This window comes from Megalobrama amblycephala, linkage group LG22 (genome assembly GCF_018812025.1).
Source record: "Megalobrama amblycephala isolate DHTTF-2021 linkage group LG22, ASM1881202v1, whole genome shotgun sequence".
In the NCBI taxonomy this organism is placed as follows: Eukaryota; Metazoa; Chordata; class Actinopteri; order Cypriniformes; family Xenocyprididae; genus Megalobrama; species Megalobrama amblycephala.
Genome location: NC_063065.1, coordinates 17070836 through 17083991, shown reverse-complemented (window position 1 = coordinate 17083991; position 13156 = coordinate 17070836). Strand labels below are relative to the sequence as shown.

General features: G+C 36.9%; 1 protein-coding gene and 1 long non-coding RNA gene across 5 annotated transcripts in view; one reads left to right on the top strand and one right to left on the bottom strand.

Moving 5' to 3' along the window:
- Nucleotides 1-13156, top strand: part of mtrr (5-methyltetrahydrofolate-homocysteine methyltransferase reductase) — a 29917-nt gene that overhangs the window by 2346 nt on the left and 14415 nt on the right. For 2 of the 3 annotated variants that reach the window (XM_048175436.1, XM_048175434.1), the window contains exons 6-12: nucleotides 77-190; nucleotides 2048-2201; nucleotides 2355-2443; nucleotides 2636-2816; nucleotides 6050-6092; nucleotides 6595-6781; nucleotides 7099-7217. In XM_048175436.1, coding sequence (XP_048031393.1) covers nucleotides 77-190; nucleotides 2048-2201; nucleotides 2355-2443; nucleotides 2636-2816; nucleotides 6050-6092; nucleotides 6595-6781; nucleotides 7099-7217 — 887 coding nt within the window. The remainder of the gene's footprint in view (nucleotides 1-76; nucleotides 191-2047; nucleotides 2202-2354; nucleotides 2444-2635; nucleotides 2817-6049; nucleotides 6093-6594; nucleotides 6782-7098; nucleotides 7218-13156) is intronic. The other variant, XM_048175435.1, reaches the window with a different exon arrangement.
- LOC125258487 overlaps nucleotides 7840-13156 on the bottom strand; it is an 83585-nt gene continuing 78268 nt past the window's right edge. For both annotated transcript variants that reach the window (XR_007182633.1, XR_007182634.1), the window contains one exon: nucleotides 7840-10533. This is a non-coding gene — a long non-coding RNA (uncharacterized LOC125258487). The remainder of the gene's footprint in view (nucleotides 10534-13156) is intronic.

Sequence of the window (13156 nt, the reverse complement as noted above, 5' to 3'; positions counted from 1 at the left end):
AAGGTTGAAAACCACTGGTATAGATAGTATAGTATATAGTATATAGATGTCTATTAAACACTGTCTCGGTTCACAGGATGCAATCCCATCTGGTGAAGACGGTTTTCGTGAAGTGTCCATTTCAAAAGCAGTTCAATTAACTCAAGATGATGCAGTGAAATCTGCCATCTTACTGGAGCTTGATATTTCGGTAAGTCCATATTTATTCATGTTTAGGGATGCACCAATATTAAAATGCTGGCTGATATAAATAAGCCGATATTTATTTTAATATTGTATTTAATTTATAATACATTTAATACAGATAAATTAATAAATAATAGTAAAATTATTTGCTACTATATATTGCCTAAATAAACATTTTAAATGATACAAATGTATTTAGGCATCACACCATTATTATTCATTATAGGAATTTGCTAAAGATTACACTTAACAGTGTTATTAAATCATTAATTTTTGTATAGATTACCTTCATTGAGTGTTAAGTGATGCCAAAGGTAATCTAACCATAAAAATGGGGAAAAAGAATGTACAAATATGCATGTGTGTGTGTGTAAATATACAGCATATAAAATCAATGTACGCAGAAGTTATAACATTTTCTAGCTAAGATATTCAGCTGCATTAAAGACCCTGTGAAAGTTTTCCTTGCTGTTTAATGTACTGTATTTAGTGACAGTAATTTACAGTAAATTGTAGTGGGATATAGTTATATATTTAATAGCAAATAAGCTTAAGCTATTGTTTGCTATGAACTAAGAAGCTTGCTATTGCTAGCTGACGGTATAAAGGCCCCAATATATACACACTGATCAGGCATAACATGACCACAGACAGGTGAAGTGAATAACACTGATTATCTCTTCATCACCTGTATATTAGGCAGCAAGGGAACATTTTGTCCTCAAAGTTGATGTATTAGAAGCAGGAAAAATGGGTAAGCGTAAGGATTTGAGAGAGTTTGACAAGGGCCAAATTGTGATGGCTAGACGACTGGGTCAGAGCATCTCCAAAACTGCAGCTCTTGCTCAAGAAGTTAATGCTGGTTCTGATAGAGAGGTGTCAGAATACACAATGCATCACAGTTTGTTGCGTATGGAGCTACATAGCTGCAGACCAGTCAGGCTGCCCATGCTGACCCCTGTCCACCACCGAAAGCGCCAACAGTGGCCACGTGAGCATCAGAACTGGACCACGGAGCAATGGAAGAAGGTGGCCTGGTCTGATGAATCACGTTTTCTTTTGTATGTGCGTCGCTTACCTGAAGAACACATGGCACCAGGATGCACTATGGGAAGAAGGCAAGCTGGCGGAGGCAGTGTGATGCTTTGGGCAATGTTCTGCTGGGAAACCTTGGGTCCTGCCATCCATGTGGATGTTACTTTGACACGTACGACCTACCTAAGCATTGTTGCAGACCATGTACACCCTTTCATGGAAACTGGCTGTGGCCTCTTTCAGCAGGATAATGTGCCCTGCAACAAAGCAAAAATGGTTCAGGAATGGTTTGAGAAGCACAACAACATGAGTTTGAGGTGTTGACTTGGCCTCTAAATTCCCCAGATCTCAATCCAATAAAAGCATCTGTTGGATGTGCTGACAAGTCTGCTGACAAACAAGTCCGGTCCATGGAGGCTCCACCTCGCAACTTACAGGACTTAAAGGATCTGCTGCTAACATCTTGGTGCCAGATACCACAGCACACCTTCAGGGGTCTAGTGGAGTCCATGCCTTGACGGGTCAGGGCTGTTTTGGCAGCAAAAAGGGGACAACACAATATTAGGAAAGTGGTCATAATGTTATGCCTGATCAGTGTATGTGTGTATATATATATATATATATATATATATATATATATATATATATATATTACCCCTATTTAATTATGCAGTAACGTCAAAATTTAATACTCAAAAGTTTAGTTTAGTTTAGAATGTAGTTTTGGATCAGTCAAATAGTCATATTTATATTATCCTCCAACCAAATATTTATATGTTTTGTTCTCTGTGTAAGATAAGCATTATAATAAATGTTCTCTCTCCAGGAGCAGGACATTGCTTATCAGCCTGGAGACTCCTTTGATATTCTCTGTCCAAACAGAGCCAGTGAAGTTGAAGAGTTGCTGCTCAGACTGGATCTGCAAATGCAAAAGAATTTTGCTGTTCAGGTCAACTTGCTTAAAAACAGCAGTAAGAAAGGTATTGCAGCCATTGTTGACACAATCAGTTACACCAGGAACATTCTCCTCAAACTGTGCTTTCTCTGCCCACAAGTCAGAGAACTAGATTAAGATTGAACAACCAGAAATGTTGCATAAATACATGCATAGCCAACTTTTTTTTCTTTTACAGCAGCAAAGGTTCCACTTCACATCCCACAGAACAGCTCTTTGCAGTTTATTCTTACCTGGTGTTTGGAGATAAGGAGCGTTCCAAAAAAAGTAATTTTGTGTTATTAACCTTATTGCACATGATAGTTGCTGTGCTGTTGAAGTTCTGAACCTTTGATTTAGCACTAGCGCTTACTTTATACGCAACAGTGCTTTTGATGTACCGGTGAGGATGATTTGTTTAGCTTTCATGGGGCAGTAGTCTGAAGTTCCTGGACAGACCCTGTTCTCTTGTTCTTTTAGGCGTTTGTGCGAGCGTTGGCAGACTTCACTCGGAGCGGTTCAGAGAAAAGAAGGCTTCTGGAGCTGTGTAGTAAAGAAGGCTCAGCAGACTACAACAGCTTCATCAGGGACACCAACATATGTGTGCTGGATCTCCTTCAGGCCTTCCCATCCTGCCTACCTCCGCTCAGCCTCCTGTTTGGTCAGTAAACACATGTGATCTGCTTTGAATTTACTGGAATGGGGATGCTTTTTACATTTCATATCAGCATATGCAGTTTGCATGGTAAATGTGCCTGATGTTCGCTAGTGTTTGCAGTGCCGGTACCACCAGGTGGCAGTAAAATAACATCAGATCAGAGGTTCAGCTTTGCTTTTTTTGCTCTCCTTCTACAGGCAAAACACTGTTCTTTAACTGCAAGTATAGCGTTTGAAAAAATACATTTTAAACTTTGCAATAGCTGTATTGAAAGTCTCACCAAAGCATATCAGGGCACACAAGAATAATGATGATAAATTCTGCAAATATAAACTAAAAAATGAAGGCAGTCAGTCAAGATTTTTTAATGATTTTGAAGTCTCTTATGCTTGCCAGGGTTGTTTATTTGATAAAAATACATTAAAAATAGTACTGTTGCAAAATACTATTACAATTTAAAATAACTTTTCTATTTTAATATGCAATTTATTCCTGTGATGGTCTTTTCAGCCGTTACTCCAGTCTTCAGTGTCACATGATCCTTCAGAAATTATTCTAATATGCTGATTTGGAATTTTTCTTATTATCAGTTGTGCTGCTTAATTGATACATTTTTTCAGGATTCTTAGAAAGTTCAAAAGAATAGCATTTTATTTGAAATATAAATTGCAACATTATTAGTGTCTTTCCTGTTACTTTTGGTCAGTTTAATGCCTCCTTTCCGAAAAAGAGTATTAATTTCTTGGAAGAAAGAAAAAAAAAGACGAAGAAGAAGTAGAAGAAAAAAAAAAAAAAAACACTGGCTGTCCGGTAGTGTAAGTTTTGCACGCTGTCTAAGAAATCACTGTGCCATGTAATTGACTTATACAAAGATGACATTTTGTAATAATAAACCTTATACAGTATAATCCTTCAATGTTTGGTGGATATGTTGTTTTGGAGGTTTTTTTGTCGTACAGTAATCATCTGCTGTAAAATGCAATAAAATTCTCCATCAAGGTGAGAAATGTGCAGTCACCTTGATTTTGAGAAGCAGCTGGTATAGCTGAAATTATTAATACATATCATGCTTTAGATATAGAGAACTGCAGGATAATCATAATGCAGTGACCCTCGCTGATTTATGCGGACGTGGCCAGTGGATTGTTGCATTGGATGCGTGTACATGTAAAGTTTTAATCTGTGCGAATATTACTGTGACTTTGGCAAATTAAGGATTAACTTGGTCATTCTCCATGGCACAAATCGACAGAGATGCTGGTTCAGCAGTGTCTGACAGCACATTCATTTTATTTCGAAAATCACTCTGCACTGGTGTGTTCTGACAGAAAGATCATTGTCATCAGTCAAACAGTTTCTCTCCTGACTTTCAGGCTTTTCCGACATTAAAGAACAGATTTTTTTCCCACCAAAGCACCATGTGCCTTTTTGATGCATTTGTTTGCGCTGACGAGAGGCTGTAATTGCAACAGCTGCTCACTGTATTCAATGTTTGATTGTAATTAATTGATAATATTGAGGACCTTCAGCATTCGCATATGGTGTGCTTGAAATGAACATTTTCAAATTGATTCATCATTTCAGCGAATTGGAGAAAATTATATGTCAGTTTTTGACTGATGAAGGGGAATTTTAAACACTATTTGAGCTGAGAAACCACTGCTTTTAAAGGGATAGTTCACCCAAAAATCATCATTTACTCACTCTCAAGTTGTTCCAAACACATATGAATTTCTTTCTTCTGCTGAAAACAAAAGAAGATATTTAGAAGAATTTTGGTAACCAAACAGTTGATGGATCCCATTGACTTCCATAGTATGAAAAAAAACAAACAAAAAACTATGGAAGTCAATGGGGTCCATCAACTGTTTAGTTATTGACATTCTTCAAAATATCTTCTTTTGTGTTAAAAAAAAAAAAGAAAAGAGAAAAAAAATCTTAAATTTCATTGAAAGCCTTTTGCTATAATGTATATTATTGTGTGAAACCAAATTCAAAAATAGTCATTTGAACACATTTAAAACTTTGTTTGGAAATTTACAAATTTATTAACTGAACTGAATTTATTATATATATATATATATTATTTTATATATGTATAATTATATATTATTAAACATTACATTTTTTTTTATACATTTTGAATATTTTTGTAAGTGATTACAGTATATTCTTCCTGCAGCTGCTATCACTGCATAATTTGAAAATGGAAAAACAAACCTAAAGGAAAGGTGCCAGTAGCTTGTCTGTTTTCTCACATGAAAAACAATTTATTATGTATAATATGAGAAAATGCATTAAATTCCCTTACAGCCTCTGCATCAAGAATATGAAAACCCTTTTTTTATTAATGTGTCAGTAACCAAGAGCAGATTTGTTTTCTGTTTGGGACTTTAAGGCACGACTAGGAAACTCTAATACGATAAGAGTTTTGACTATGATATGCTTTCAGAGTGTTCAGTGAGTGTGTAATTCAGTTGTACTTTTTCTGTCTGTATCATCCATTATTTGCATTTGCATCAGATTCAACCTGTGTAATTTCACATGCATGCCCCTTTTTCCACATGTTGAATATTCTGTTTAATGGTAAATTGTGTCTGTTTCTGTAAAAAGTCTCACCAAGACTGCATTTCTTTTACCAAAGGTAGAGTAATATTGTAAAATATTATTACAGTTTAAAAGAACTCTATTCTATTTTAATATATTTTTTGAATGTTAAGTAAAAAAAAAAAAAAAATCAGCATCATTATTACAGTCTTTAGTGTCACATGATCCTTCAAAAATCATTCTAATATTCTGATTTTTTTTTTTTTTTAATGTTATCATTGTTGAAAATGGTTTTGCTTAATATATTTTTTTCAGAATTTTTTGCTGAATATTAAGATACATGTTCAAAATCCAAAATTATTAATCACTGACTTATTGTTGGCCTAGAATTATTGGTCTAGCTGATATTTCTGTTTGCAAGTAGCCTCTAGCATTCTTAAAACTATATCTTTTATATTATATGTAGTGCACTTGCTTTTAACATCAAGCATGTCCTATAAAGGCAGACGAAATGAAACACTGTTGTGAATTTAGCTATTCTGAGAAATTAGCCCTCTATAGATAAACTCAAGAGGCTTGGGTAACATCCAAAGAGGGGATGCCCTAAAAGAGAAAGTCAAAACATGGTTGAATAGCCTTAAGGTCACAATACCATCTCCATCTCTGATTTCTCCTCTGCTTTATTACAGAACATTTACCAAAGCTTCAGCCCAGAGCCTATTCCGCTGCCAGGTAAGAGACCTTGTTTTAAACACCTGTGCTTTATATTTGGACACACAAATTAAAGCAAAGACATATCCAGGTTTTAGGTCGTTATTTCTGTCTCTATCCTCCTTTGATGTTGTGTGGTTTATTATAGACAGACATGAATTCAATATGTCACTCTTGCTTGATGATACTCTATTTGTTGTGATCAAAGTCAAACATTGGAAGCAAAGGATGTGCCTTTCAGAACTGTCTGCCACTTTCATTTGTTTCCTGTCTATCTCATTTGGCTTGTAAGTGGTCGGGCATCTACACTAATGTCTTATGTTCAGTAGGCTGATGCTGGTAGAATGCACAGAAACATTAGGGCTATGAAATATTAAAGTCTGGTCAGCAGGGGTCCCCAGGGCCTGATACAGGCAAGCCATTAAGAGAGAGATAATGAGGTCCACGACCACCGGCTTGCTCATGTTCATGGTTGGTTCTGGATTGTTAGCACTTAGTCTCTTATTTTTGTCTCGTTCCTCAGCTCCAGCCTTCAGCACCCTGGGAAAGTTCATTTCGTGTTCAATGTTGTGGAGTTCCCTGCATGTCCCGAGCATCCAGCGAGGACGGGGTTGTGCACAGGCTGGCTAGTTGATCACGTCTCCTCAATCTTGCGGCCCCTTGGGACAGTGCCGGCTTCAGAGCGTCTAGGCACATCAGCCCTGCCGAAGGTTAGCACTGTAGGCATTACACATTAGCGAGCCCGTTCACCTTCAAATTAGCTTTTCACAGTCCCTGGGAGGATTTGGGCTGAATTGGGTTGTTTGATTGAGGTAAAAGCTGGGCAGAAATAAGCTCTGGAGAAAGTGTACTAATCCTTGCAGCAGAATAGACCAACAACAACATAAAAGCGTTTGGTTTAGATGCTATGTACAAAATGTATAGAACTGGGTTTGTTAAAGTTAAATAGATGTCATGTGTGGAGGATTACAGAATATAGGCATCCCATCAGCGCTTGGAAATGATTGGATCTAAATGTCATGTCCAGGTACATGTCAGACCTCGCCCCAGCAGCACCTTTCACTTACCATCCGACCCCTCTGTTCCTGTAGTGATGGTGGGTCCTGGGACAGGTGTGGCCCCCTTCATTGGATTTCTCCAACAAAGGTACGTTCAGAAGTTTTTTTTTTTTTTTCCCCCAGCCTTTCTTTTTTTAGATATTATTTTAGTTGTCATGAAATATTAAGTTGTATTAGCTGTGTTGTGCAGTATGAAATGCTGTACAACATTTTTGCATGGATTCTGGCTGATAACAGTAAGCTGGTAATCATGTTCATGTAATGGCCAATAACTTCACAATATTATAAATCTTTACTACTTTGTTAAAAAATTGAACAAACACTAAATGCAAATTAAATATTTTAAAATAGGCAGAAAAAGTTACATTTGTTAGTGAGCATCCTGAAGCTGTTGGGAGCAGAGTTTAGATGAATATGTAAATATGCGCTGCCTGCTGTCCTCTCAATAACAAAATAAACACAGTTGTGAGAAAAAAGCAGTTAGGAAAGCATTTGATCATAGCGATGTGAAAATGTTTGCATGATCTGTGTAATCGGCACTCCTGTCAAGTTTATTTATATAGCACTTTATACAATAGTTTGGTATAAAGCAAGCAGTTTTACAGTATTAAACATGAAAAAAAAATCAATGTCACTTTCAAGTAGAATTACAACTTAAATTTTTACTGTAAAGCAGCTCTCCAGTAAGTTCTTTTTTAACTCATGTCTGACCTTGACGGACTGAACAGAAGAAATGAACCACAGGAGATTTCCACATCTAAGAAGTTGGAGCACACCTACCAATTTCATATTTATTACGGACCAATAGTAAATAATGCTATTCCGGAAAGTTCACTTTTGTGAGCTGTTTCCAACTCCTAAAATGAACTCCAAACAAATTTTGTTTTGGCCTGATTTTATTCAAAATTACGTCAAGCCAGTTCGCTCTACAACTTTGCTTTAAAAGGATTAGTTCACTTTCAAATGAAAATTACCCCAAGCTTTACTCACCCTCAATCGGAGAAATATTAATAAATATCCTGACACATCTGAGCTTTATAATGGCAGACCAACGAGTATGAGCTTCCATCCACATCCATCCATCATAAGCACATTCCACACTGCTCCGGAAGGTTATTAAAGGCCTTCTGAAGCGAAGCGATGCATTTGTGTAAAAAAAAAAAAAAAACATATTTAACAAGTTATGAAGTAAAATATCTATCTTTTGCTGGACCGCCTTCCGTAACCAAAAAAAAAAAAAAAAAAAAAAAAAAAAAGGACATAGTGTAAGCTTTTTGCTTTTTTTATACATGGCCGTAACCATGTCTTGAGCTTTATATATTTTTTTATAAAGCATAAAGAAACAGAACTGTAAAGGAAATTCTAGGTCTAATTCTAGTTGGGAAATAATCATTTGAGTTATTTGCAAATATTTGCTTTAATTTGCATTAAATATATTGTTAGTCCTGAGATTTTTCACGTTAGTGAATAAATAAATAGATCCTCTATTAGTATTTGAATTCCCTAGTGGTCTGGTGGTAGAATTTTTGTTAACCTCGTCACAGGTTCCGGGTTCTAATCCGCCCTCGTATACGTTGTTTTTTTTTCCCCCTCATTAAAATCAAAGATGTCCATCAATCATTGTATATCAAGAGTTTCCACAATGGCATTAAGCCAAAAGAAAATGTAAACCCCGCCTTCTTTAATTTGATTGGTCATCTCATTCATTTTGACATTGAGGAACACTGTTAGACCGCTGAGGCAGACAAGACTAAAAATGCTGCTCTTTTGAACTTTCTATTCATTGATAAAATATTAAGCAGCACAATTGTTTTTTATTATCAACATTGATAATAATAAGAAATGATTCCTGAGAACCAAATCAGCATATTAGAATGATTTCTTTAGGATCATTAGGACTGGAGTAATGATGCTTAAAATCTTATAATGTTTTAAAATAGTGAAAGCGAGTTTATTACATTAGGTCTTAGCATAATCAATGAAATTGTACCTTTTACACATTGTAAAGACACAAACATGGCTGTCAGTACAAAAATCAGTCCTTATATGAGGAAGCACTCCATGCTCCACAGAGCAGTAAGTATAAAAAAAAACAACCTTTTTCTCACACATCTTCAAAAGAATAAACCAGACTTTAAAAGAGGAAGGAAGTTTATTGATTCTCATGTGTAAAAGTAGCATAAAAACACCTCCAGGGTGATGAGGATGAATCTGAAAAGATTGAAGGAAGAAGAGAAAGTGTAAATGTGCTATTGACCTGCTCCCTGCCACATTATCTGTGATGCTTAATAGTGTTTCTGAAGACCCTGGTGTTGCAATGAAGAAGGGCATAAATTCAGGATCTGGCTGTAAAGATGTCTTGTGGAGGCCTGTCATCTTAGCGTGTGTGATTTATAGTCTGTGCCAGGGGCCCATGAAGAGTGACACGCCAGGACTACATATGAATGAAGCCGTCTGCCCCGGTACAGGGCCGGCCGGTGATGTGATGCCTGCTGTGTGTGTACACGAATAGTTTGTAAGTGACACAAGGGTCACAGGTAATCACAGGGGCTAGTGTCCGAGCCGAACGTGGTTGATGAATGTTTCAGACACGTCTGGGGGACGGTGAGAGCGGGACGAGACATTAATGATGAATGACAAAAGTTGTCCTCAAACACCTCATCACCTTCCAAAACATCAAGGTCGAGGCATGCAGCAGAGCATGTTTGGTTTGGCCCCAAGCCATGGATCAAAAACAGATTTGATTCTTTTAATATTTTAAATGCTTTTTAAAAAATATATATATATATTCTTTTAATATTTTTGTGTGCTTAGTCATGAATCACAACATATGCATTGAAATGCATATCATTTTGTGAGGTAGTTTCCCTGTAGTGGGCAAAATTTCAGTGTATCCCTACCTATTATGGAAGAATATTACCTCAAGTCCAGGTCTCATATTCAGTGTGTGTCAAACCAAAATCAGAGTTTCACTAGACTGTCTGTTAACAGTAAAAAAAAGTTTAGTTCTATAACAGTTATTACGTAAGTTGCCTGCTCAGTTTTAAGACAAGATATGGCAGCAATTTACACATTTCCATTTTCAAGTACAAAAGCATTTTCTTGGACAAGCATTTGCAGCTGTGCAAGAAAACAAGACTGATTAGTAATGGACATGAAGGTTTACCATGAATGTGTGCTGTTGAACTTTCTTTCCATGCGGTCTTAACTTGAGATTCTCCTAAATACAGCTACCCTTGATGCCAGCCTTCAATTAAAGATAACGATCACCATTCTGTCAGCAGGACATTGTTTGTGTCACAAAGCTCAGCGTTTCCTCTTTAGGAGCAAACAGCATGGGATGCTTCGATTTTCCTCATCTGTAAATCAATGGCAAGCAGGCAGACAGCCGGAAATGTATTGTGCTGTGGAGAAAGTGGGAGACTGGGTAAGAATCTCACAAAAGGTCAAAGCCAATTCATCTGTTTGCAGGCTGCCACTGAGCTTTAGGCAGAAAGGATTTGACGTTTACAGAATTAATTAAACAAAACTATAAGACTGCTTTCAAAACAAAAGCAAAATTATAGGTGAAGTATGTAGCTTCTGCGACACTAGTGGCAGCTAGCAGAATTAGAAAAATAAAGCATATTTTCAAACAATGCCACTTTTGCACGCCATGTCGCCGAAAAGAGCTCTTGTCATAGATATACTTGTTATATCACTTAGATTAAAATACCAAGCTTTATGTTATTCTCCTGATGTCTGAAAATAGACCATGAAGGAAAATTTACAGCTCATTCCGTCAAACTGAAGGATAAGGATTATTTGTAGTGCAACTTTATGATTTGAAATGATTTGTTTCAGTCCTTTTGAGTCGAGCTTCCCTAAACCAGAAGTGCCTCCCATAATTTAAAACGCAAGATGTGTCCCAATTTAGAGGCTGCATCCATCGAAGGTTGCATTCGAAGGCCGATTGCATCACAGCGGTATGACAAAAGCTGCCATAGAATAGCTGCTTCAGCTGTGTTCTGGTAAGAAGACGTGAGAAGCTGAGCTTCTGATTATTTGATTTTGAACAATAACTTATTAACCTTTTAAAGAGAGACATACAGTGAGCTACGAGGTTGTTAATCCATGGTATTTGCTTCTGCTGAAGCTGTCAGTCCACATTATTTCAACTTATTTTTAAAATAAACATGTTTAACTGGAATTCCTGGTAAAAAAAAACTACTTTAAAGGGATAGTTCACCCAAAAATGAAAATTTGATGTTTATCTGCTTACCCCCAGCACATCCAAGATGTAGGTGATTTTATTTTTTCAGTAGAACACAAAAGATGATTTTTAACTGCAACCGTTGACGTCTGTCAGTCAAATAATGGGAGTGAATGGGAACTCGATCAATAAGAGTCAAGAAAACTTGCTTAGACAAATCCAAATTAAACCCTGCGGCTCGTGACGACACATTGATGTCCTAAGACACGAAACGATCGATTTGTGCGAGAAACCGAACAGTATTTATATAATTTTTTACCTCTAAAACACCACAATGTCCAACTGCGTTCAGCATTCGCTTAGTGAAGTCTGATCGCGCTCTGACAACGGCAGTGATGTCTCACGCATATACTTCAATGAGTGCTAGACATCACTTCCGCTGTCAGAGCGCGATCAGACCTCACTAACCGAGTGCTGAACGCACTTGGACATAGTGGTGTTTTAGAGGTAAATAATTATATAAATACTGTTCGGTTTCTCGCACAAATCGATCGTTTCGTGTCTTAAGACATCAATGTGTCGTCACAAGCCGCAGGGTTTAATTTGGATTTGTCTAAGCAAGTTTTTTCGACTCTTATTGATCAAGTTCCCATTCACTCCCATTATTTGACTGACAGACAGCAACGGTTGGAGTTAAAAATCATCATTTGTGTTCTACTGAAGAAACAAAGTCACCTACATCTTGGATGCACTGGGGGTAAGGAGATAAACATCAAATTTTCATTTTTGGGTGAACTATCCCTTTAACCATGATGCTAAACAGAAAATTACACCAATCAGAGTCAAAAAAAGCAATACACTTCAAACGTAATCGAGTCAATCTCCCTACACTCAAAATACTAAAATGTTTATATATACAAATATTTCATATATTCATAATTAGCCAGCATATTAGCAACTGCATAGCATTAAAAGCTTGAACACTAGCAACTGTTCAGGAATGCCTGGTGGCAACCATCCACAACACTGTAGCAGCTGCATAGCAACACACTAAATTTCCTCAGAACACTGTAGCAATTGGTTACCAACACTCTGGGAACAATCCAAAACACTGTAACAGCCGCATAACAACGCACTAAATAAGCCTCAGAACACCTTAGTGACTGTTTAGCAATGCTCTGGCAACCACCCAAAACACTTAAGCAACCACATAGGCCCTGTTTATACCTGGTATTAATATGCGTTTTGGTGACTGGGTCACAGTGGACGATGCTAAAATGAACTTTCACTGTTGTTAGTTTTACTCATACATCCTTGTTCACATTACTTAAACTCATGTAACTACACTAACTTATTTTAACTGAGTTGTTTCTACTAACAATGAGTATTGTCAGCTTTACTTAGCTGTTTGTTCAGTCAACTTAACATTGATAAGTGAAACGCACAAATTAATGTTGACATAACTAACTGGGCAGTGGATCCATAGTTCCCAGCATGCTTTGCAAGGGACTGCATTAGGAGAGTAAATTTAGGGATTAAAGTGATATTTCATGTGTTTATCAGTAAAGGGAAAGATGTTGTTGGTTTATGTTAGCGTTTAATGTTCAATTATGTTTGACATTTAGAGTAGTGTCTAATTTTTGAATTTTTGAATTTTGTGGTTACCATTATGCAGAAGAGTGGCGCCTGTGTTTAGGCTGTGAGCCTCATATACGTGTTTATAGGATGGAATTCCTGCTCTCAACTGACCCTTCACCGGGAGTTTGATTGACAAGCGATCTAACCAATCATAATGCCAAATCTGCCATTTTGTCTGACAAAGCAGTCAGGAGTTA